We start from the raw sequence: 23,711 nt of genomic DNA on the forward strand, positions 1-23,711 counted from the left end.
CTTAGAATCATTTTGTTACTTGGCTGGGGGTAAGTGGAACCCAGAAACTAGAACTTATCAGTAGCAAATACATACTTAGTATACGTGATTATAAATGTACACGGAGTACAAGAGGATTTCTCATATCAGGTATTATGGGCAGTGTTTTTCCTTCAGAATGATGGGCAAATTGCAACTGACGAGGGTATTAATCTCATGATAATTCGAAAAGGTTGGTTGCTTAATTCGGTGGCCTGGTGGCTAAAGCTCCCGCTTCACACACGGAGGGCCCGGGTTCGATTCCCGGCGGGTGGAAACATTTCGACACGTTTCCTTACACCTGTTGTCCTGTTCACCTAGCAGCAAATAGGTACCTGGGTGTTAGTCGACTGGTGTGGGTCGCATCCTGGGGGACAAGATTAAGGACCCCAATGGAAATAAGTTAGACAGTCCTCGATGACGCACTGACTTTCTTGGGTTATCCTGGGTGGCTAACCCTCCGGGGTTAAAAATCCGAACGAAATCTTATCTTATCTTATCTTAAAGTTACTGCCTACACAAGGGTCATTAAGGCAGCATGTCACCTGTACTAGCCAAATTTAATCCCTAAAATGGGGATGTTTATCTTTTGCAGTAATTGGCTGCCAAGGTAAACAGATGAGTTAGGGAGAGACGCTGAAAACACTTAAGATTGCAAGACGTGAGGAAGTGAGGAGACATAGCAACTGCATATACGGTTGCTAAATAACATTGAAATATTATTTTTATATGGGTACGACACATGTGCAACAGTTGGGTAGATTTACTGTTGAAACATTTCGCCTACACGGCAGGCTTCTTCAGTCATATAACGGAAAATGGGCTGTAGGCAGCAGAAGTGATGATGAAAAGATGTAATCACTTCGAGGTGGTCAGTCCCTCAGCCTGGAGAAGAATTCAACTCCACAATCTCGGTATTTAATATCATTATCAGCATGGCAGTATAGATTTCTTAGTATCAGCAACGGAGATAACAAGATGCCACGGTTGATAATTGAGGAAAGATGGATTATTATTATTATAATCAAGGGGGAAGCGCTGAACCCGGAGGATTATACAGCGCCTGGGGGGGAAGGGATGTGGAAGGCATTCAGGCTTAATTCGGGGAACTGGAGCACAGATTCAATTCCCTAAATCAAGAGCCCCTCACCAACATCAAGGAACCTTCCTTGAGGGGAGGAAAACTTGAAGCCAAAACGCTTTGAGAGGTTTGAGCAGTTGTAATATCGAAACCAACGAGGCTTGAAGATTGTCACATATCCAGCAGTTGCGTATCTTTAGTAATGAAACGATTCGCTTACACAGTAGCCTTCTTCCGTCAAATTCAAAGGGAGAGGTAGAAATGATGTAAAGATGATGTAATTAGTCCATCAACCTTGGAGAAAAAGTGTATGAGGTGGTCAGTCCCTCAGCCTGGAGAAGAGCTCAGCTTCATGGTCTGGAACGATGTGAAGCTCAACCATGACAACGGAGTCATATTGTCGAAGGTGAGGTGGAAGATCCGGAAGACGTTGTAGGGACTGGATCTTATTCTGGATCCCATCTTATTCTTCAACTTGTCGGTATTCTCTGCTATCTTCAACAACGAGGCTTATCCGTGGTGTGATTATTGGTATTTGAAAAATCAACATTAAAAAATATTTCTTTGTCAAACAGAATGGGTAACCAATGGAATAATTTAGAAGTGGAGGTAGTAAGTGCTTAAACTACTAGAAATTTCACGAAATAATATGATGATGGAAGAATGACTAAGGACAGGATACCAGGAGCACAGCTCTTTTCTTGTAGCTACAAATGAGTGATTACAAATGGACAATAATACTGAGAGATACAATCCTCTCGGCCCGGTGTACAGATTCTTTACCATCTCGTCAGAGCTTTTGATTCTCTGACTCGAATTTCCTAATGTGACCAGCAGAAAAATCAGCTCTACCCCGTATGTTACAGAAGTTTCTATATTCTCTCTCTCCAAATGTCTCGTGTGCCAAACTATGTTACAGTTGACCAAAAAAAAGGACTCTTCAGGTAATTTAAAATTGATTATAATTATTTTTTTTTCAAATGCTAGCATTCTCTACTTTTAAGTCGTAAAATATTTTTGACTGGTGGTGAACAAGTGACATCCAGTCTTAATAACCTTGGAGCAGTGGACAGACTTTAAACCCCCATTAACCAGCCAACCAGCCAAACACAATCTGAAAACATGAGTATGTAAAAAAATTTATGGTTTTCCTCAGGATTTTCCAATCATTCACTCATTTGAAGGAACTGGAATCATGAGTTTAAAATAACAGAAGCATTTACTTATGTCTTCAATAAGCTTTCTATCTTTTGAAATAGTTATTACAACAGGATTAGCTAATATCCCGAGGAGAAACAGACGAGAAAATATTAACCTTAGTGACCCTGACATGAAGCTGAGGTGTATATAATGGTCAGCTGGAAAGGGATCAGCAGTCAGTTCCTCTCGACAACACAACATACAACATGAACGCTAAGGTAAGCAACATAAATTATAAATCATAAATATTACTCATTTAAAATGCATGCAAAATATAATAATGATAAATGTTGTACTGGAATTGTGTTTATTATGATGTTTTAAAAGTATGTTACTCTTAGATCCTGATTGTGTTGGGCTTGGCAGCTGTGGTAGCAGCAGACAGCAGAGAAACCTTCTCTTACACTGCCCCTCGGGTAAGTCTGTGAAATTTACAAAACTATTTTAGTACTTACATTATACACTATTTTAGTGTCTGGATTAAGTGTGGCCTTAATGACCCTTCTATTGTTGATATACAAAATACAACGAGTTTACTTGATATTTCTTTACTAGTTCAAAATTCGTGTTTACTTTACAGAGAATTTCTTCTGGTGAGTCTTATGAGTCTAGTGAGGCTCAGTACAACTTCAACTATGCTGTAAAACACGACGACTCCGACAACGACTTCGGTCACCAAGAGACCCGCAATGGTGACGACACCAAAGGGTTGTACTACGTTCAGCTTCCCGACGGTCGTCTGCAGACTGTGACTTATTTAGTTGATGGTGACTCAGGCTACTTAGCTGATGTCAAATACGATGGTGAGGCTCGCTACCCAGACTCCCTCGAGTCCAGAGAGGCTCCCCGCTACGCTGCACCCAGACCTCGCTACTTCGACTCCAACGAGTCCAAGTAATTACCTGTGTGTTCACCAATAACTGCGTTGAACACTATCCTGACGATGTGAACACTAGAGGTGTGTTGAACACTCCTGATAATCAATAACCCTTGTACTAAAATTTTCAAGTTAATGTAATCTTGTAAAAAACTATATTTATCCAATAAATTATTATGCATTCAAACCTACATTCAAAACCCAGTGTTAAAAAAAGTTACTTAAATGGCTCGTTGGTTAGTTGGTTTTAAACCTATCGACTACAAGAGGATCATTTTATGTGAAAAACCTAACATAAAAACCTTAGAGAAGCAGTGGAAAATAATAGAATTAGACAAAGCGTGATATAACTGGACTAAACAGTTTATATATAGCAAGAAATGTATGAAAGACTTATACACTATTATATATTCTTCTGAAGAGATGAAAATTTTTTTTCTTTGGAAATAAGCGTTTAGCATTGAATGGAAGTATGATTAAAGGGATGATTCAGTAAAGGTCTCAGATTTTTATTTAGCAGATTACAATGGGCTTAAAATTGTGTATTAGAGAAGATACAGAGTTTTAAAATCCATGGGAAAGTTTATTCTTATAGCCTTAATATACAAAACAATGAAGTTAATATATCAGGGCCAGGAACTGTAACTCACCCCTCTCAAACACACATAAGAAGATACATATGGAACCGCGAAATGCAGCTCAGTGCTTCATTAGGCCGGCAGCTGGATCTGAACCATCTAAACATAGCTATATTTTAACCCTCTTAACACAGCTATATTCTAACCCCCTTAACACAGTTATACTCTGTTTTGCAGTTGAGAAATGTTGCCAGGAAAGATAGTAAATTTGTCTCTGTTTTTCTTATGTTACGGCCGCAGAAAAGGGATTGAATTTCAGATATTTTTCCGGCAACATTGACCCGCAGATACGAAAGGCAGACTTATTGACCCGCAGATACGAAAGGCAGACTTATTGACCCGCAGATACGAAAGGCAGACTTATTGACCCGCAGATACGAAAGGCAGACTTATTGACCCGCAGATACGAAAGGCAGACTTATTGACCCGCAGATACGAAAGGCAGACTTATTGACCCGCAGATACGAAAGGCAGACTTATTGACCCGCAGATACGAAAGGCAGACTTATTGACCCGCAGATACGAAAGGCAGACTTATTGACCCGCAGATACGAAAGGCAGACTTATTGACCCGCAGATACGAAAGGCAGACTTATTGACCCGCAGATACGAAAGGCAGACTTTTATAAAACTTACGACGCCACGCTAGCTGGAGATTCGTCTGTAAAAACTTGCATTTGTGGTCACAGTGGTGGCCTATGCTAACCTTCCTATGGTGTAGAAATATACCTAGTTGGACGAATCTTATTGTGGCTAGCTGGTCCAGTGGCTAACGCGACGGTCTGGAGTTCTGAGACTCTCTGACCGCGGGTTCTATCCCCACCCGCGGTATTTTTTTTTTTTAGAGATAGTATTTAATTATCAGATTTAAAAAAAACAATTATTTTTTTGTTAATTTTGCCATCTTTGGGACGATTTAGGTGAATTATTTAGAAATTTCAAAGTTTCGACATTTAGAACTGTATGACCAATGGTATATATACCGAGAGGTGTATGCGGTGTCCCGTAGCTCGGTTGGTAGTGCATTCAACTTACACATTGTGGTCCATGGTTCGATCCTCGGTACGGGTGGAAACGTTGGAGCGTGTTTCCTTATGACACCTGCTGTCCCTGTTCACCTAGCAGTAAGTCGGTACATGGGTGTTAGTCACTTTACACCTGCTGTCTCTGTTCATCTAGCAGTAAGTAGGTACCTGAGTGTTAGCTGATTGGCGTGGGTTGCATCCTGGGGACAATATTAACTTAATTTTCCCGAAGTTCTCTGTATAACAAGGAGCTTTCTATATAGTAGTATGTCACTGGTGTGAGCTATGGTCTGTATAAGTTGTATCATATACTTGTAGAAATAAAGATTATTATTATTATTATTATTATTATTATTATTATTATTATTATTATTATTATTATTATAATAATAATAATAATAATTATTATTATTATTATTATTATTATTATTATTATTATTATTATTATTATTATTTCTCTCAGTATACCTGAATGATACATGAAACATTCTTCTGGGGGTCAATACCCCCGCGGCCCGGTAGCAGACTAGTCCTGGTTGATCAAGGCCTGATCAATCAGGCTGTTACTGTTGGTTGCAAGCAGTGCTGTGTACGAAGCATAGCATGCTTGCTCAGGAATTGATTTGAGGAAACTGTTAAATTTTCTCCTGAAGAATTAAGAAGTCTATTGGTAAGCCCATTTAATAATAATAATAATAATAATAATAATAATAATAATAATAATAATAATAATAATAATAATAATAATATAATAATAATAATAATAATAATAATAATAATAATAATAATAATAATAATAATAATAATAATAATAATAATAATAATAATAATAATAATAATAATCATAATAATATCTTTATTTCTACAAGTACATGTACAAGGTATACTGCTATACGATGGGCAGCTGTTTAATAATCTTGGGCCCCTTACATTTATCGTGTTGTATCTCCGTACACTCTTTTCACTAGGGTATTTTGTCCCATCTGCCAAGCCTCTTGTTTTCATACCTGGAGTATACCTGGATAGAGTTCCGGGGGTCGACGCCCCCGTGGCTCGGTCTCTGACCAGGCCTCATGGAAATAATTACTGTACGGATTTGGGACAATCCCTCTAGGCTTTCCAGGTGTAAATTATAATGGCTCGGTATCCCTTGTATTTATACCGAGAATTTATTTTGCTCCCAATTTTAGGGATTTGTCTTGACAAATGGTGAGTGGATTACATACAGATTACATACAGATTACATGTTAGGAAGTATTTCTTCAGTCATAGAGTAGTTAGAAAGTGGAATAGTCTGGCAAGCGATGTAGTGGAGGCAGGAACTATACATAGTTTTAAGACGAGGTATGATAAAGCTCATGGAGCAGGGGGAGAGAGGACCTAGTAACGGTCGGTGAAGAGGCGGGGCCAGGAGCTGAGTCTCGACCCCTGCAACCACAATTAGGTGAGCTTTAATGACCCATTTAACAACGCAATCAACAAAAAAGTTATTTTTTTTATTAAGTTTCAAATTTCTGAAAAATCGAATTATAAAATGGTGAGAAGTATTGAAAAAACGAGAACAGAAATATTAAAATATATTATGTCATGTAGGCTATTGCAATGAAAACCACGGGCGCCACGAGTACGCTATAAGATAACGCAGTGTCAGGGGCCCAAGACTGTTCAACTGCCTCCCAGCATACATAACGGGGATTACCAATAGACCCCTGACTGTCTTCAAGAAGGCTCTGGACAGATACCTAAAGTCAGCACCTGACCAGCCGGGAAGTGGTTCGTACGTCGATTTACGTGCGGCCAGCAGTAACAACCTAGTTGATCAGGCCCTGATCCACCACGAGGCCTGGTCTCAGATCAGGCCTCGGGGGCGTTGACCCCCGAAACTCTGTCCAGGTGCAATAAAGCAAAAAAACATCGGTTAATAATAATAATAATAATAATAATAATAATAATAATAATAATAATAATAATAATAATAATAATAATAATAATAATCTTTATTTCTACAAGTACGTGTACAAGGTATACAGACCATAGCTGACATCAATGACATACTACTATATAGAAAGTTCCTTGTTATGCTGAGCATTTCCCGCAAATTAGGTCAATTTTGTCCCAGGATGCAACCCAGACCAGTCCACTAATACCCAGGTACCTGTTTTAACTGATAGGTGAAAATGGACAGCAGGTGTCTTACGGAAACACGTCCTAATGTTTCCACCCGTACCGGGGATCGGGCCACGGACCTCAGTGTGTGATCTAAGTGCACTACCAATCGAGCTATTAAAGCATCCTAACAAAAACACTACTTTAAAATCCAACCAAAGTGTTCCTGCCGCATAACTTCTCCTGTTTATCTGTTAATACCCTCTAAAAAACATTATCCACTGCTCTATCCTACCCCAGACCTTCCCTTTCCCATGTAAACATTAAACATCCTTGCCACCAGTCAAGACTAAAGTGCGTGGAAAAAGTTCAGAGCCTCATAGAGCTGATTCTGCCAGACATTTTGACCTCGAATACCGTAAATAAACATAAAGTGTTTATATGAGCTTATCCATGATGGCCAGAAAGCAACAGGTGTATATACCGCTGGAAATATACTAAGAAGCTGCTGTGGTGATCCTTTCAATGCAAAAGAAATGCTGTGAAAGTTTCTCAGTGATCCATATAGGCATTGATAGTACGACAGTAAGTGAATATGTAACGAAACGTATAAAGTATATTAATTACTAAAGAAGAAAAAAGCACAATACTATGACATGAACAATACACAAATAACCCGTCACAGTGTAACTTGTAAATAGTCTAAATCGGACCGAAGCGTCTTCATATGCTTCTCTCTTTCCTACGTGCAGGTTATTTGTGTATATTAACTACTAGTATCATTTCACTCCTTTTGAAATTTCTATTATGAAAGGTCAGGTGAGTTTCCAGGCCAAAAGGAAGTTGAAAATGCAGACAAAATGTGACCTTGAGTGACCTGGGTGGGGTGAGTCGGGTCCATATATAACTGTTAGCTGCAGAGTGAACAGCAGTCAGTCAGTCAGTGCTTCTTGACATCACTACACAACATGAACATCAAGGTGGGCATCTCATATAGCCAATGACAACTAATTTCAATATGTTTTCCATTTAAAATATAAAGCTCCTATACACATTATAAACTGGTGATAGAATGAATACATTATATATTGTTTGGGCCATTAACATTTGCTTTATATTCTACTTGAAGATTTTGATTGTGTTGGGTTTGGCAGCCTTAGCAGCAGCAGACAGCAGGGAGACATTCTCTTATGCTGCCCCTAGGGTAAGTAAAGCTCTTTCCATATTATGAGCACATAAGTCCATTTTTGGCAGGTTTGTCTCGCACCAAAATGTTGGAAATCTAGTATAAACAAGAGAAATATACAAGTTACAAATTTATTATATTTCTGTGGACAAATATTTCCACGTGTATGATGACCGTGTTGTGGTTTGTTATTAATAAACTTTAGTTGTCTCTTGTTGAGTAAGGATAGATAAGAAGCTTGTATTCTCATTACTATATAATAACTAATATATAAAATATTATATTTTATGCAGAGAGCTTCTTCTGGTGAGTCTTACGAGTCTAGTGAGGCTCAGTACAACTTCAACTATGCTGTTAAACACGACGACTCTGGCAACGACTTCGGTCACCAGGAGACCCGCGACGGTGACGACACCAAAGGGTCGTACTACGTACAGCTTCCCGACGGTCGTCTGCAGACTGTGACTTATTTAGTTGATGGTGACTCCGGCTACTTGGCTGATGTCAAGTACGATGGTGAGGCTCGCTACCCAGACTCCTTTGAGTCCAGAGAGGCCCCCCGCTACGCCGCACCCAGTCCTCGCTACTTCGACTCCAACGAGTCCAAGTAATTACCTGTGTGATCACTAACAGCTGCAGTAAACACTATCTACTATCCTGACAATGTGAACACTTTGTGTTGAACGCTATCCTGACTATGTGAACACTTTGTGTTGAACTCTAGCCTGACGACCATTGCCCATTATATTAAATACAATTTATTTATGTATGTAAAAAGCTATATATTTACAATAAATTATTATGCATTCAAACTGATCTCATATCCTACATTCAAGGAAATAAACTGTTCTCATTGCAATTAAATAACAGCTGAACTGTTTATTAGGAATCTTACTAAGGCCGATGCCAAACTTGTTGGCTTTCCAAAAAGCGACATTTATCTTCAATCAAGCGCTGTAGCATTTCACAACCTGTTTATGTCTGCCTGTCTATTATTCTACATAACAATGAAACAATTGACCCCAGAGATTTCAGCGTATCCGAAGTTCCTGAAGGCAGACACCAGCCTAGAGCACCTAACAACAATGATCCTCATCACGATACCACCAGAGCAGAACCATAAGAACCAGAAGTGTAAAAGAAAGTCTCGTCCTTTATGAATAGAACTGGGGGTTGGTTTCACGAGGTAAAAGTTTACATCGCATCAAACAAATGTTCATCTCAGCAGTTGGAGATCACCTCAAGTCAGAGCTCACAAGATTTGCCAATATCTGTTTCGCTGGTGAAGTTCCTGAGAGAGACCTTTCTATATTTTTCTAGTGCAATCCCTCTGCGCGCTAAACACACACACAGTAGCAACCAGTGAAGAGGCGGGGCCAGGAGCTGTGAATCGACCTCTGCAGCCACAACTAGGTGAGTACACACGCGCAAGGATAGAGGAATTAGGCCCATCGCTGTTGACAGCTCCCCGCGCCGCCTTGTTCCCAGAGTAGCAGTGAGAACAATTAGCAGTGATGTGACGCTGCCTTGTTAATTCCAAAGAAGTTGGGTTTCGGGATCCCACAAGGTTGTGAAGCTGCAACACGTTCACTCATCGCTAGCTAGCCTCACGTACCAGAAACCTCTGGCACGTGAGGGTGCTACAACAGTGCTTTACGAAGCACAATATTGACTCAATGTGTCCAGCCAGGAGATTCTTGCCTCTCTCTTTTTCTTGCTTGACCGTCAAAAAAAAAAAAATCACCGAGAACCTGATCACTTAGATTAACATCTGGTTCTTGGATAAAAGCGCACCAGCGGGCACCACATATTTCCTACTAAAATACTTCAGAATTTTCAAAGAGCAAGGATGAGAATCTAGGCCTCTCCCCGAACCCTTAGAAATGTGAACTAGGGTAATCCAACCAACACTACTGAACAAGTCACAGCTGCTCTCCAAGGAGTTAGTCATTAATCCCATTGTTTGTACTCGACTTGGGTCAGCGCTAATGGTGAAATTTTGGTATAAAAAAAAAACACTGATTTCAAACAGATGAAAACAAAACCATTCATCACAGATGAAAACAGGATCAGTGAAGTTAACAATTATGGAGGTAACCTCAATATTCGTTAAGTCAATTGCATTTCATTATCTTCAGCTCCAAGTTACTGTGAAGGCGGTCACATACACATCTGGATCGAATTATGTGTTTACCTATTATACTATAAGCCTCAGTTTCTGACCCTGACACATGTCAAAATTTAGCTCTAAAGGAGAGGATAAACAACAACCCCACTTAAGCCTGAAATAGTTTATTTAAATATATTTTAAACCAAGGATATATACACCGAGAGGTGTGTATCTCGCAGTGTATATTTCCGGAGAGTATCTATCTTTCATTGTATATACGCTTAGAGTTTTCTTTCATCCCTATTGTTGAGTTTATTGAATTCTTGACTGGTGATGAACTAATGATATGCAGTCTTAATGATCCTTGTGCAACTGATTGGTTTTAAACCCAGTTAACAAGCCTACCATTTTATCTCTATTTGCAAGGCGATCAATGAGGTTTTAAAGAAGTATATGTATTTGTTAATGCATAATAATTTATTAAATAAATATGGTTTTAACATTCATAATTTATGAAAAATTCATTGGTTATGAGGAGTGTTCAACAGATTTTTAGGTGGTCAAGTCGTCAGGAAAATGTTCAGAACGCCAGCAGGTGAACACACAGGTAATTACTTGGACTCGTTGGAGTCGAAGTAGCGAGGTCTTGGTGCGGCGTAGCGTGGAGTCTCTCTGGACTCGAGGGAGTCTGGGTAGCGAGCCTCACCATCGTACTTGACATCGGCCAAGTAGCCTGAGTCACCATCAACTAAATAAGTCACAGTCTGCAGACGACCGTCGGGAAGCTGTACGTAGTACGACCCTTTGGTGTCGTCACCGTCGCGGGTCTCCTGGTGACCGAAGTCGTTGCCAGAGTCGTCGTGTTTCACAGCATAGTTGAAGTTGTACTGAGCCTCACTAGACTCGTAAGACTCACCAGAAGAAACTCTCTGTAAGGTAAACACGAATTTTTAACTAGTAAAGAAATGTATATCAAGTAAACTTATACCTAAATACGTTGTATTTATGTATCAACAATAGAAGGGTCATTAAGGCCACACTTAATCCAGACACTAAAATAGTGTATAATGTAAGTACTAAAATAATTTTGTAAATTTCACAGGCTTACCCGAGGGGCAGTGTAAGAGAAGGTTTCTCTGCTGTCTGCTGCTACCACAGCTGCCAAGCCCAACACAATCAGGATCTAAGAGTAACATACTTTTAAAACGCTATAATAAAGACAATTCCAATAAAACATTCATCAGTAATTTATTTTGTATGTATTTTAAATGAGTAATACCCATGATTTATAATTTCTGTTGCTTACATTAGTGTTCATGTTGTGTGTTGTGTTGTCGAGAGGAACTGACTGCTGATCCCTTTCCAGCTGACCATTATATACACCTCAGCTTCATGTCAGGGTCACTCAAGGCTAATATATTCTCGCCTGTTTCTCCTCGGGATGTTAGCTAAACTTTTGTAATAAGTATTTCAAAAGATAGAAAGCTCATTGAAAAATTTCGAGTCGATGTTTTGTTATTGTTTTATTATTAGTAGTAACAATATACAGTATTATACTCCAAATAAAAACGACTTTGTTGCAATTCACAAGAGGTAAACACTGCATCAGTGGCACACTTTTGACCGCCAATATGTCTGATACTCAAACTAAGATGTCACTGATCAACGGCACCCATTTCCACCCCAGAGTAGCCTCAAGTTTTTACTTAAGTAGGTGTATATATATATTTCTTCTTTCAACACACTGGCCGTATCCCACCGAGGCGGGGTGACCCAAAAGGAAAAACCAAAGTTTCTCCTTTTACATTTAGTAATATATACAGGAGAAGGGGTTACTAGCCCCTTGCTCCTGGTATTTTAGTCGCCTCTTACGACACGCATGGTTTACAGAGGAAGAATTCTATTCCACTTCCCATGGAGATAAGAGGAAATTAACAAGAACAAGAACTAGTAAGAAAATAGAAGAATACCCAGACGGGTGTGTATATATATGCTTGTACATGCATATGTAGTGTGACCTATTTGTAAGTAGAAGTAGCAGGACGTACCTGATATCTTGCATGTTTTTGAGACAGAAAAAAGACACCTACTATCACAGGACGGTAGTACCTCCCTGGATAATTGCTGTCTACCAACCTACTACCACAGGCCCGTAGTACCTCCTGGGTGGTTGCTGTTTACCAACCTACTACCAGGGGACGGTAGTACCTCCCTGGATAGTTGCTGTCTACCAACCTACTATCATGGGACGGTAGTACTTTCCTGGGTGGTTAATGTCTACCAACGTACAACCTACCTCTCTCTCTCTCTCTCTCTCTCTCTCTCTCTCTATATATATATATATATATATATATATATATATATATATATATATATATATATATATATATATATATATATATATAAATTCCCCACGTCAGTTTATAAGTGAATCATTAATTTAATTAATACTAACGTATTATAAAATTTAATCTTTGAACCGAGAGATGGTTAAATTTAAAGATAAGCATATTACAACCAGTCTCTTTCAAATATAAATTTGGCTCCATCCATCTTATACGTGACTATGTGTTTTATTTAGACAGTCTCATCTTTCAGTTTTTTTTAAGGTGGTTTTGAGGTTGGTGGTATTGCATTAGGATCCACCTGTCTGAGGATACTGTACATTGTATCTTATCTTATGCAGTGTTAAGTTGATTGTATTAGCCTTCACTGGCTTACGGAAAGATCAATAAACTGTAAGACATTCTAATGGTAAACTTTATTATTCACAGAAAAAATTGTAATGCAATTTTAAAGATCTACACAAATATATATTCAAATTAGTTTCTGTTCCAAGGATACAGAAAAAAATTACATTTGAGGCCAAAAGGAAGTTGGTAAACACACAAGAAAAACTTGACCTTGAGTGACCTAGGTCAGGCAGAGTGGTTTATAATGGTTTGCTGCAGAGTGACCAGCAGTCAGTTCCTCCAGACTTCACTACACACAACATGAACACTAAGGTGGGTGTCTTACGAAGTCACTTATAATCTTCAACTCATTTCCTCTGTTCCTAAGACAGAATATTTACAAATATAAGTGATACAATAAAGACATAAACTGTCTCGATCCATCATGGTAATGCAGCTAACATCAACTTTCTTCTCAATGTGAAGATCTTGTTCGTGTTGAGCTTGGCAGCGGCGGCAGCAGCGGACAGCAGGGAGACCTTTTCTTATGCTGCTCCTCGGGTGAGTCAGTTTCCTCGTTATTAGAACATATGACTATAGTAACACTGTAGTAGTCCTTCTGTCCAATGCTAAGTATGTTGGACGGATATTCAAATGTTGAAATTGAAGTACGCAATGAATGTAAATTAAGGTACATTAATTTTCAGAAATGCAAATAATAAATGTTTTTAGATATATTCTCAAACATATATAGTGTTTCGTAGCTTGATCCTAAAGTATTTTCAGGTGTTTTGCAAGGTAAATAAGGGTGAATATTGTATTGGTTACTGTATGATAACTTACATATACAATGTTATATTTCATTCAGAGAGTTTCTTCTGGTGAGTCTTACGAGTCTGGCGAGGCTCGGTACAACTTCAATTATGCTGTGAAACACGACGACTCCGGCAACGACTTCGGTCATCAGGAGACCCGCGATGGTGACGACACCAAGGGGTCGTACTACGTACAGCTTCCCGACGGTCGTCTGCAGACTGTGACGTATTTAGTTGATGGTGACTCAGGCTACTTGGCCGATGTCAAGTACGATGGTGAGGCTCGCTACCCAGACTCCCTCGAGTCCAGAGAGACCCCCCTCTACGCCGCACTCAGACCTCGCTACTTCGACTCCAATGAGTCCAAGTAAATACTTGTGTGGCAACTAAGAGCTGTAAGATCCCCTTCAGCTGTAAGACCATCCACACCTGCGTCACCACTTATACAAGCATGACACACTACATGTGTGTTGAACATTCACCCGACAGCAGTTTTGGCTCCTTTCTGTTCAATTTTAAGAATTATATTTATGACAATAAATTATTCTGCATTCAAACTTGTATAATTTCCATTAATAAATGCTATATTAAAAGAAGAAAACTCATTACATATAGCGAAATAGCCAAGATATTTTACATTATTACTGAAAAGTTTAAGATTAATATTGTGGTAATATTTCCTAAGTGAACAATATAGTAAATAATATATATTTATATAATATATAAAAGTGGATGAAATATTCGTTTATTATTATTAAAATCATGGAAAAGTGATAAACCCATAAGGGTAATATATGTTACAGATTTAAGACTAGCAAGGGAAGGGTAGCTGTAAGTCATTGGTACAAGAACCCTTTAAAAGGCTCAAGGTACTCCTTTGAAAGAAGAGTGTGTTCAACCGGACAGTTATTTGCAGGATAGATACTGTCAGAACACTCATAAAGTATGATAAAAGGAAATACATGGACAAAATGCTAGAGAGAGAATTGTAAGAACTTACAGGTAAGGACCCACAAGGAGTTAGGGGAAAGTGAGGATAGATGAAGAACAGGAAGGGGAGAGGAAAGGCTACAGAAACAGAAAAAGAGTCAGGGCTATACCCAGCAATAAACGCACTGTATGGCCTATATTCTTCAAGACTGGTGGGGAAAGGGCGGCAAGAGATCGGACGGTGTGGCGACGCCTAAGCGACGCTAAGCACTAACTCGAATTTTTTTTATGGTGTGAGAGACGCAAGTGTAGCAACATAGCCATCTGTTGTGATGAAAGGGACTTACGTGCAACAGCTGATGAATTTTATTGTAGCCAGTTGGCTTAGTGGCTTACGCACTGGCTTGGGATTTTACGACTCACTTGCTGTAAGTTTTAACCCCACCTGTGCCGTAGTTTAACAGTTGGTATCGTTATTGGTGAGACGTTTGGCCTTTTCAGCAAGCTTCTTCATTCAAGATTCGGAGACAACAGACGTATTGGAGATGTAAATATGAGGTGATCAGTCCCTCAGCCTTGGTGTATGTTCAGTTCTATAGCTTCGACCAATGAGGCTATGGAGTTGAACACACACACTAAAGCCGAGGAATTGACCACCTGAAACTCGCTTCTTCAAGGCTGAAGAACTGATCACCTCATGTCAATATCTTGAATACTACTGTCTCCTCTGAATTTCGACTGAAGAGGCCTGCTGAGCAGGAAAACCGTCTCCACAATAAAGAGACACCCAATTGTCTCACTCATCTACTGTCCGTCCTGTAAGTTATTCATATAATGAGAGTCACTCTGATGCAAGAACCTAACAAGCATCAGCCAGTGGATCTACTGCAGCAATTCTTTGTCTTGATATTGTATAGTGAATGGTTGGGTGTGAGAAATAACTATCATATAAGACACAACCTGCATGTACAAAACTTAAACTTGGAATGACGTTCCAGGTGCGACTTGGACCATTAATAAGTATAGTCAGTAATAACTATCAGAATAGATACAGGGATATATATATATATATATATATATATATATATATATATATATATATATATATATATATATATACAAGGAATTCGCGAGAGCATGCGAAATATACACAAACACTGATCTCTGGCTGAAGGAGACTCGAACCTACGAACCTTAGGACAAGGTACGCAGTGCTTTACCAATCTATCCACACTGGACCAATACCTTGGCGTACAGCATGCGCTACACGTTTTGATCCAAGGCAGCCAGCTTTCAGGAAGAAGGCTTACAGCTTTTCATCTCATCCCCTGCATGCATCAGCCTTACTAGAGATTTGAACAATGCAAGGAATTCGCGAGAGCATGCGAAATATACACAAACACTGATCTCTGGCTGAAGGAGACTCGAACCTACGAACCTTAGGACAAGGTACGCAGTGCTTTACCAATCTATCCACACTGGACCAATACCTTGGCGTCCAGCATGCGCTACACGTTTTGATCCAAGGCAGCCAGCTTTCAGGAAGAAGGCTTACAGCTTTTCATCTCCGAGCATGAATATACACAACACGATCTCTGTAATCAACCTCGAACCTTGGACAGTACGCAGATACCAATATCACCTGGACCAATCTTGGCGTGCAGATGCGCACGTTTGATCCAGGCAGCCAGTTTCAGGAAGGCTTACAGCTTCATCATCCGCATGCATCAGCCTTCGATTGACAATGCAATTCGGAGCATGCAAATATCAACGTGGATGATTGGTAGCCTGCACCTTGTCTAGAGTCGAGGTTCGAGTCTTCAGCAAGATCAGTGTTTGTGTATATTCTGCTTCGATCTCTGCATCAGTCTCTCTACTGAGCATTGAAGAAGTGAACTTCGCTGAGCATGCTGAAACATACACAAACAGTGTGATAGATTGTCAGTGAATGCACTGCGTACCTTGTCCTAAGGTTCGTAGGTTCGAGTCTCCTTCAGCCAGAGATCAGTGTTTGTGTATATTTCGCATGCTCTCGCGAATTCCTTGCATTGTTCAAATCTCTAGTAAGGCTGATGCATGCAGGGGATGAGATGAAAAGCTGTAAGCCTTCTTCCTGAAAGCTGGCTGCCTTGGATCAAAACGTGTAGCGCATGCTGCACGCCAAGGTATTGGTCCAGTGTGGATAGATTGGTAAAGCACTGCGTACCTTGTCCTAAGGTTCGTAGGTTCGAGTCTCCTTCAGCCAGAGATCAGTGTTTGTGTATATTTCGCATGCTCTCGCGAATTCCTTGCATTGTTCAAATCTCTAGTAAGGCTGATGCATGCAGGGGATGAGATGAAAAGCTGTAAGCCTTCTTCCTGAAAGCTGGCTGCCTTGGATCAAAACGTGTAGCGCATGCTGCACGCCAAGGTATTGGTCCAGTGTGGATAGATTGGTAAAGCACTGCGTACCTTGTCCTAAGGTTCGTAGGTTCGAGTCTCCTTCAGCCAGAGATCAGTGTTTGTGTATATTTCGCATGCTCTCGCGAATTCCTTGCATTGTTCAAATCTCTAGTAAGGCTGATGCATGCAGGGGATGAGATGAAAAGTTGTAAGCCTTCTTCCTGAAAGCTGGCTGCCTTGGATCAAAACGTGTAGCGCATGCTGCACGCCAAGGTATTGGTCCAGTGTGGATAGATTGGTAAAGCACTGCGTACCTTGTCCTAAGGTTCGTAGGTTCGAGTCTCCTTCAGCCAGAGATCAGTGTTTATATATATATATATATATATATATATATATATATATATATATATATAATACTATTTTTTTTTTACCAATAGGAATATTTTATTACATAATATGGCACAGAAGATTTAAGAGATACATTGTTGATATAAAGGTGGCATGTACGGTACATGTTGTTACGTGTGTATCACCGATTATAAGGCGAAAATCTCATCCAGCTCCTCAGAGCTGGGGCGTGTGCCCAAAATGCAGCATGCATTACCCCTTTGGACAGCCGCACTGAGCCGCTGGAACAGAAAACTAGCTGCCCTGGGATCCCTAGTTACCCTGATGAGTCTTTTTCCCAGCTCCTTAAGGAAATTAGATGCACTCTTTCCCCATGAGCCAAGGGTCTCTGAGCCTATGGGAACAAACATATAATGATGGGCAAGTTCTCCATATTTTCTAGACTTTTGGGACTCCCTAAAGCTGGCAGCTGCCCCTCCTTCCTCCCTGGTGTATTGGAGATAGGTATCAGCCAAGGTAGATGCACATGTATAGTCCCACACCACCTGCTTCCCATCTGTCCAGGCTTGAAGGGTGATACCATCTGGACGCTTCTGGCTGCCATCAGATCTGCATAGTTGGGGTGGCTCCCTTACTGCTGGGCATCCAGCTGTTGTGAGGCTCCTCTTGATAATGTTATTAACCTCCTCATGTCTTGCAATCTTTCCCTCGGATTTACGGCACACAAGACCATGGTACCCGAATCGGTCTGCTGCTTCACTGCCACAAATACACCTTTGTTCGGCGAGAATAGGGGCGGCAAGTCGAAGGGCAACACCGATGCGGATGGTCTGTGGGTCGAGGGGTGTGCCAAGGCTGGAGTTGGGAACAGCCAACAGAAAGTCCCCAGCATGAGGGGCTCTCACTGCCAGCAGGCGGGCTCTATCCTTCCCTGACACACTCTGAAGCATCGTTGAGGCTATATTTTCCACTATTGGACCATCCCAGTGCGATTGTTTGTAGTTGTTGGGGGGAGCAGGTCTGGTTTCTGAGCCCGTTAGATTATCCCAGATCATTGCTCCGTCAATGAATTTTTGGTCCTGGGCTCCAATCTTGTCACTAAAATGTTCAGGGAGAATCGCTGCTACAAGCTCTCTGGATGCAATACACGAGGACAGAAAAGCAGGTAACGCAATCTGTGATGACTTGCGGACACCAATGCCTCCTAGTCTGACTGGAAGTGTGGCTTGGTTCCACTGCCCGTCTTCTAGAGTAAGGTTAAGTACTTTCGTAAAAATCTGCCTCAGAATACTGTCATACTCGTGCAGTATAGGGTTATCATATGAAGGTGCACTTTTTTGGAAATATGTCAACCTGGGCAGACTCAAGCACTTTGTGAGAAGGTACAAGGCATCGTGGGTGTCCAAATTGCCTATTCGTTGTTCCATTTTCCTTAACTCTTCCAATTTCTTCCTGAGAATTGTGTCAATGGCATTGCTTCCCAGAGGTGCTCCTAGCAAGACACTATTTGTGGGGGCAATGACTGCTGCTCCTGGTAGTTTTGATCTCACTGCATTTATCACTTGTTGACTGACTGAGATGATTTCACATTTGGATGGATTCAGGATGAGACCCATTTCCTGTCCCCGTTATATATATATATATATATATATATATGTATATATATATATATATATATATATATATATATATATATATATATATATATATATATATATATATATATATATATATATATATATATATATATATATATATATATATATATATACGTAAAAAATGTTAACTGTAAAATAACTTGTCGAAGAAATGTCTTTATTTAAATATTATATTTAAAGAAATATCATTAGAGAAATATCTTTAATAATAATAATAATAATATCTTTAGTTACTACAAGTACATGTACAAGGTATACAGTCCTAGGTGACAACAATGACATACTACTATATAGAAATGTCGGGCAAATTAGATCAGTTTTGTCCCAGGATGCGACCCACACCAGCCCACTAACACCCAGGTACCCATTTTACTGATGGGGAACATAGACAACAGATGGAAAGAAACACGTCCAATGTTTCTACTCTAGCTGGGAATCGAACCCAGACCCTCGCCGTGTGAAGCGAGAGTGTTAGCCACCAGGCCACCAGAGCCTCGAAAACTAAGAATTTTTTTTGTAGTAAAATATCTAAATTAAGACAATTCTTTATGAAGAAAATTCTTTACGAATAAATTCCTCATTTTTTTCTTTATTATTAAACTTCTTGATAAAGAAATATCGTTATAAATATATTTTAGTCACTCCAAAATATCTGTGTCATTTACCTATAATATTTATTTCAGATATAATAACACTTTATCAATGTTAAATATCTTGGCAATACTGTAATTGGTTATCTCTCTATATTAAACGAATTTTCGTTTTATGTCGTTAATTAAAGGATAATAATAAATTATGAATGCAGAATAATTTATTGTTATAAATATAATTACAGTGAATGTACAGAAAGAAGCCAAAAATATCATCAGAGGAATGGTAACACAGCTGTAGTTTGTCACACACGTAGATGGTGAGACAGGTGGATGGTCTTACAGCTGCAGATGGTTACACTGGTAATTACTTGGACTCATTGGAGTCGAAGTAGCGAGGTCTGGGTGCGGCGTAGCGGGGAGCCTCTCTGGACTCGAAAGAGTCTAGGTAGCGAGCCTCACCATCGTATTTGACGTCAGCCAAGTAGCCTGAGTCACCATCAACTACATAAGTCACAGTCTGCAGACGACCGTCGGGAAGCTGTACGTAGTACGACCCCTTGGTGTCGTCACCGTCGCGGGTCTCCTGGTGACCGAAGTCGTTGCCGGAGTCGTCGTGTTTCACAGCATAATTGAAGTTGTACTGAGCCTCACTAGACTCATATGACTCACCAGAAGAAACTCTCTGCATAAAATATAACATATGTACGCTATTATATTGTAAACAACATGAAAGATTTCATCCAATCTTCCTATACAAAAGACACAGAATGAACATCATATATCCTTTATGATATTTTGAAAGACATAAATCATTTGCTATTTGCTCAGTGAATTTTTGAAATTTAATTTAATTTTGAAGTATTTATGGACTATAGTGTCAATATTTTGATGTGAGTAGACCTACTTTGCTTTAGGGAGTAGGCCTATTTTACTGCAATCATATGTTTTTATAACGAAGAAACGTACCCTAGGGGCAGCATAAGAGAAGGTCTCCCTGCTGTCTGCTGCTGCCACGGCTGCCAGGCCCAACAAAATCAAAATCTTTAAGCAGAAAACTGATGTTAGAGACAGTAACATTCTTGTTTAAGAGAGCTTATATCTTTAACATATCATTTCTGTTTGTAAATATCCAGTCTCTGGAGCAGAGGACATGAGTGTATAACTGACTAGGTAAGAAACCTACCTTAGTGTTCATGTTGTGTGTAGTGAAGTCTGGAGGAACTGACTGCTGGTCACTCTGCACCTAAGCATTATATACCACCCTGCCTCACCTAGGTCACTCAAGGTCAAGTTTTTCTTGTATATTTACCAACTTCCTTTCGGCCTCAGATGTAAACTGTTGGTATTCTCTGTTAAGAAACAGAAGCTCTATTTTAAAATTATATTTGTATTTGTGGGGTATTTTGGAATAATATATATACGAGATATTCGTCATATATATAATTATCATAATATGGACCTAAATCTGTCGGGGTTATACAACACGTGAGAAATGGGAAGTAATCCGGTTTGATCCAAGGAAGAGGAGTGCTGCCTGCTTCAGCATTCCCAAAATTCATTTAGGCGTTTTCCAAATCAACTGAGTGTTAAAAAAAAGCGTAGTTCCTGCAAATAAACAGAAGGGATGGGAAGTCGAGAAGTGGTCTAGCCATGAAGCAGACCCAAGAATCATAAAACCACGAAGATTATTAATCGTCAGTCTTTCATTACGAATGCTTTTGACTTTGTGATTATTAAAGCGCATGACGTAATATATAGCTTACATTTTTCCTTAATGCACATGACATTCAGTGTGATAAATTACTGTGTTTAATCAGTGGCGGCGCAAAGACGGAGAAAAGTTGATGGAAAGTCCCCATAATCTCCATTAACTCCCAAATAATAATAATAATAATAATAATAATAATAATAATAATAATAATAATAATAATAATAATAATAATAATAATAATAATTGAAACAATAATAATAATAATAATAATAATAATAATAATAATAATAATAATAATAATAATAATAATAATAATAATAATAATAATAATAATAATAATAATAATAATAATAATAATAATAATAATAATAATAATAATAAGAATAATAATAATAATAATAATAATAATAATAATAATAATAATAATAATAATAATAAAAATAATAATAATAATAAAAATAATAATAAAAATAATAATAATAATAATAATAATAATAATAATAATAATAATAATAATAATAATAATAATAATAATAATAATAATAATAATAATAATAATAATAATAATAATAATAATAATAATAATAATAATAATAATAATTGAAACAATAATAATAATAATAATAATAATAATAATAATAATAATAATAATAATAATAATAATAATAATAATAATAATAATAATAATAATAATAATAGCATTATTTCAAGACATGTTCCTTTGCACCTTCCAACCAGGCAGTCACTAGCACGACCCTCCTTTACGGGTATTCCAGAGTTTTCACTGTTCTTGTCAGGTATTCACTTTATATCTCCACAGCAGTGAGAAGACATTAAATGCAAACAAACCTTTAAATGGCCCGATTTGATGTTGCAACATAGTTAATACAGAGATTAGAGCTTTGTCTCTTGGTTACGTCCTCTAGACAGAGAAAGTGGCAAAGATGCAGAGCTTTTATCTATGTATCAAGAATGAGAGTCACTGGAATGCGGCTGACACAAGCCACAACAAAACTCATAAACAGGAGTTTAATCTTTACACGATGTTTCGATCAGTTTTGCACCATCATCAAGTTCAGAAGCAATAATGGCCCCAGATCAAAACATTATCAAACGATTTCTCTTCACTTTGTTAGTTCATTGTAGACAGTTGTTTTGATACTGGTGAAAATAACTCTTAACCCAATTGTATACCATTCCCCAAGTGTTGTATGACTCCCCCATATTTAAATTAACACTAACCCACTTTTGTCTTGCGTAACAGGATGTTAAACGTCTGATGTTCAAGAGGCGACCTTCACCAGGGAGAAGGTCGGCCCTAATAACACCTTTATCATAAGACGTCTCCCGGTAACAATATCAATGCTTCTGAAAGTAACCTTGATTCTTAAATGGACAAGCCAACACACCCTTGATTACCTTCTGCAACTTGCAATGAAAGAGACAGGAATGAAAGGCGGACTGCCAATAGGAATAAAGAAAATCTTCCAAGGCATTATTGACATACTTTACAGTAAGCCACTAGTTAATCGGAGCATTTCAAGTAACTTAAGCCCATTATAACTCTAGAAGAACTGCTGATTAGGTTAATTTACTTGAATGTTACAGCTGGCAAACTTTGATGTTATATACAACTATTTAGGATACATTCTGGGACATTTAAGTAAGTTTATTCAGGTATACACAAATACAGTTACATAGATTATCATACATAGCAGCATATGTGTAGAGAACCTGTGGAAAAAAAAAGTCAAAGTGACTTATTTCCATTGGCGTCCTTTTAATACCTTATTGCTATACTATAAAGGAGATATACTAGGAATAAGGTAAAATGAGCTATTTACACTTACATGTGTGTTAGCTTAAAAAATAAAAAATCATTCTCCTCCCTTTCTGTAGCTACATTCATTAGGTACCTTTTGGTTCTCTTCTTGAACTGGTTCATGTTATGACTGGCTTTGACATGTGCAGGCAGTCTGTTCCATTCCTTTATTGCTGTACAATAAAAGATGTTTGAAGCCTGGCCACTGACTGTGGGTACTACAAAGATGTGCTTTCTCCCCCTCGTACTATGATTGTTTTGGTTCCCGACCTTGACAATATTGACAGCAAGATAATCTGGACACTGTTTGTGGGCAATTTTATAATCTTGATTTAACTTCTGTTGTTTTACTCTGTCTTCAACATTCAGCATATCCAACTGCTGTAATTCATTCTGGCCTACATGTTCTCTTGGACCCAGGACCAGGACCCAGGTCCAGGACTCAGGTCCAGGACCCAGGTCCAGGATGAATCTTACCATTTTGTTCTGGGTGATTTGCAGTCTTTCAGTGTTTTTGTCAATAATAATACATGATACAT

General features: G+C 38.8%; 5 protein-coding genes across 5 annotated transcripts; 3 read left to right on the forward strand and 2 right to left on the reverse strand.

Annotated features, from left to right (window-relative positions):
- Nucleotides 1-2,403: 2,403 nt before the first annotated feature.
- LOC128699853 (pro-resilin-like) lies at nt 2,404-3,299 on the forward strand. The gene is made up of 3 exons (XM_053792643.2): nt 2,404-2,517; nt 2,641-2,715; nt 2,880-3,299. Exons 1-3 carry the CDS (start codon nt 2,506-2,508, stop codon nt 3,195-3,197), a joined length of 405 nt encoding a protein of 134 aa, XP_053648618.2. The 5' UTR covers nt 2,404-2,505; the 3' UTR covers nt 3,198-3,299.
- Nucleotides 3,300-7,895: 4,596 nt separating this feature from the next.
- LOC128699771 (pro-resilin-like) lies at nt 7,896-8,867 on the forward strand. Its single transcript, XM_070102240.1, has 3 exons — nt 7,896-7,925; nt 8,075-8,149; nt 8,425-8,867. The coding sequence occupies exons 1-3, from the start codon at nt 7,914-7,916 to the stop codon at nt 8,740-8,742; spliced, it is 405 nt and encodes a 134-aa protein (XP_069958341.1). The 5' UTR covers nt 7,896-7,913; the 3' UTR covers nt 8,743-8,867.
- Nucleotides 8,868-10,735: 1,868 nt separating this feature from the next.
- Nucleotides 10,736-11,565, reverse strand: LOC128699770 (pro-resilin-like). Its single transcript, XM_053792499.2, has 3 exons — nt 11,548-11,565; nt 11,350-11,424; nt 10,736-11,170 (listed from the first exon to the last, which is right to left on the reverse strand). Exons 1-3 carry the CDS (start codon nt 11,557-11,559, stop codon nt 10,853-10,855), a joined length of 405 nt encoding a protein of 134 aa, XP_053648474.2. The 5' UTR covers nt 11,560-11,565; the 3' UTR covers nt 10,736-10,852.
- Nucleotides 11,566-11,872: 307 nt separating this feature from the next.
- Nucleotides 11,873-14,206, forward strand: LOC138855095 (cuticle protein 7-like). Its single transcript, XM_070102249.1, has 4 exons — nt 11,873-11,895; nt 13,159-13,246; nt 13,400-13,474; nt 13,782-14,206. The coding sequence occupies exons 1-4, from the start codon at nt 11,873-11,875 to the stop codon at nt 14,097-14,099; spliced, it is 504 nt and encodes a 167-aa protein (XP_069958350.1). The 3' UTR covers nt 14,100-14,206.
- A 5,681-nt stretch (nt 14,207-19,887) lies between these two features.
- On the reverse strand, nt 19,888-20,884 carry LOC128699852 (pro-resilin-like). The gene is made up of 3 exons (XM_053792642.2): nt 20,823-20,884; nt 20,606-20,680; nt 19,888-20,321 (listed from the first exon to the last, which is right to left on the reverse strand). Exons 1-3 carry the CDS (start codon nt 20,832-20,834, stop codon nt 20,004-20,006), a joined length of 405 nt encoding a protein of 134 aa, XP_053648617.2. The 5' UTR covers nt 20,835-20,884; the 3' UTR covers nt 19,888-20,003.
- Nucleotides 20,885-23,711: the final 2,827 nt, after the last annotated feature.

The sequence above is a fragment of the Cherax quadricarinatus genome, chromosome 81 (assembly GCF_038502225.1).
Source record: "Cherax quadricarinatus isolate ZL_2023a chromosome 81, ASM3850222v1, whole genome shotgun sequence".
NCBI lineage: Eukaryota > Metazoa > Arthropoda > Malacostraca > Decapoda > Parastacidae > Cherax > Cherax quadricarinatus.

Bases quoted from the DNA above. Each gene is read 5' to 3' on its own strand.
- LOC128699770 (XM_053792499.2), bottom strand. The intron at 11,171-11,349 runs GTAAGCCTGTGA...TTTACCTTACAG, and splicing joins TCTCTTACACTGCCCCTCGG to AGAGTTTCTTCTGGTGAGTC.
- LOC128699852 (XM_053792642.2), bottom strand. The intron at 20,322-20,605 runs GTACGTTTCTTC...TATTTTATGCAG, and splicing joins TCTCTTATGCTGCCCCTAGG to AGAGTTTCTTCTGGTGAGTC.
- LOC138855095 (XM_070102249.1), top strand. From the start codon at position 11,873: ATGTCTGATACTCAAACTAAGAT. The intron at 11,896-13,158 runs GTCACTGATCAA...TGAGTGACCTAG, and splicing joins TCTGATACTCAAACTAAGAT to GTCAGGCAGAGTGGTTTATA. The intron at 13,475-13,781 runs GTGAGTCAGTTT...TATTTCATTCAG, and splicing joins TTTCTTATGCTGCTCCTCGG to AGAGTTTCTTCTGGTGAGTC.
- LOC128699771 (XM_070102240.1), top strand. The intron at 8,150-8,424 runs GTAAGTAAAGCT...TATTTTATGCAG, and splicing joins TCTCTTATGCTGCCCCTAGG to AGAGCTTCTTCTGGTGAGTC.
- LOC128699853 (XM_053792643.2), top strand. The intron at 2,716-2,879 runs GTAAGTCTGTGA...TTTACTTTACAG, and splicing joins TCTCTTACACTGCCCCTCGG to AGAATTTCTTCTGGTGAGTC.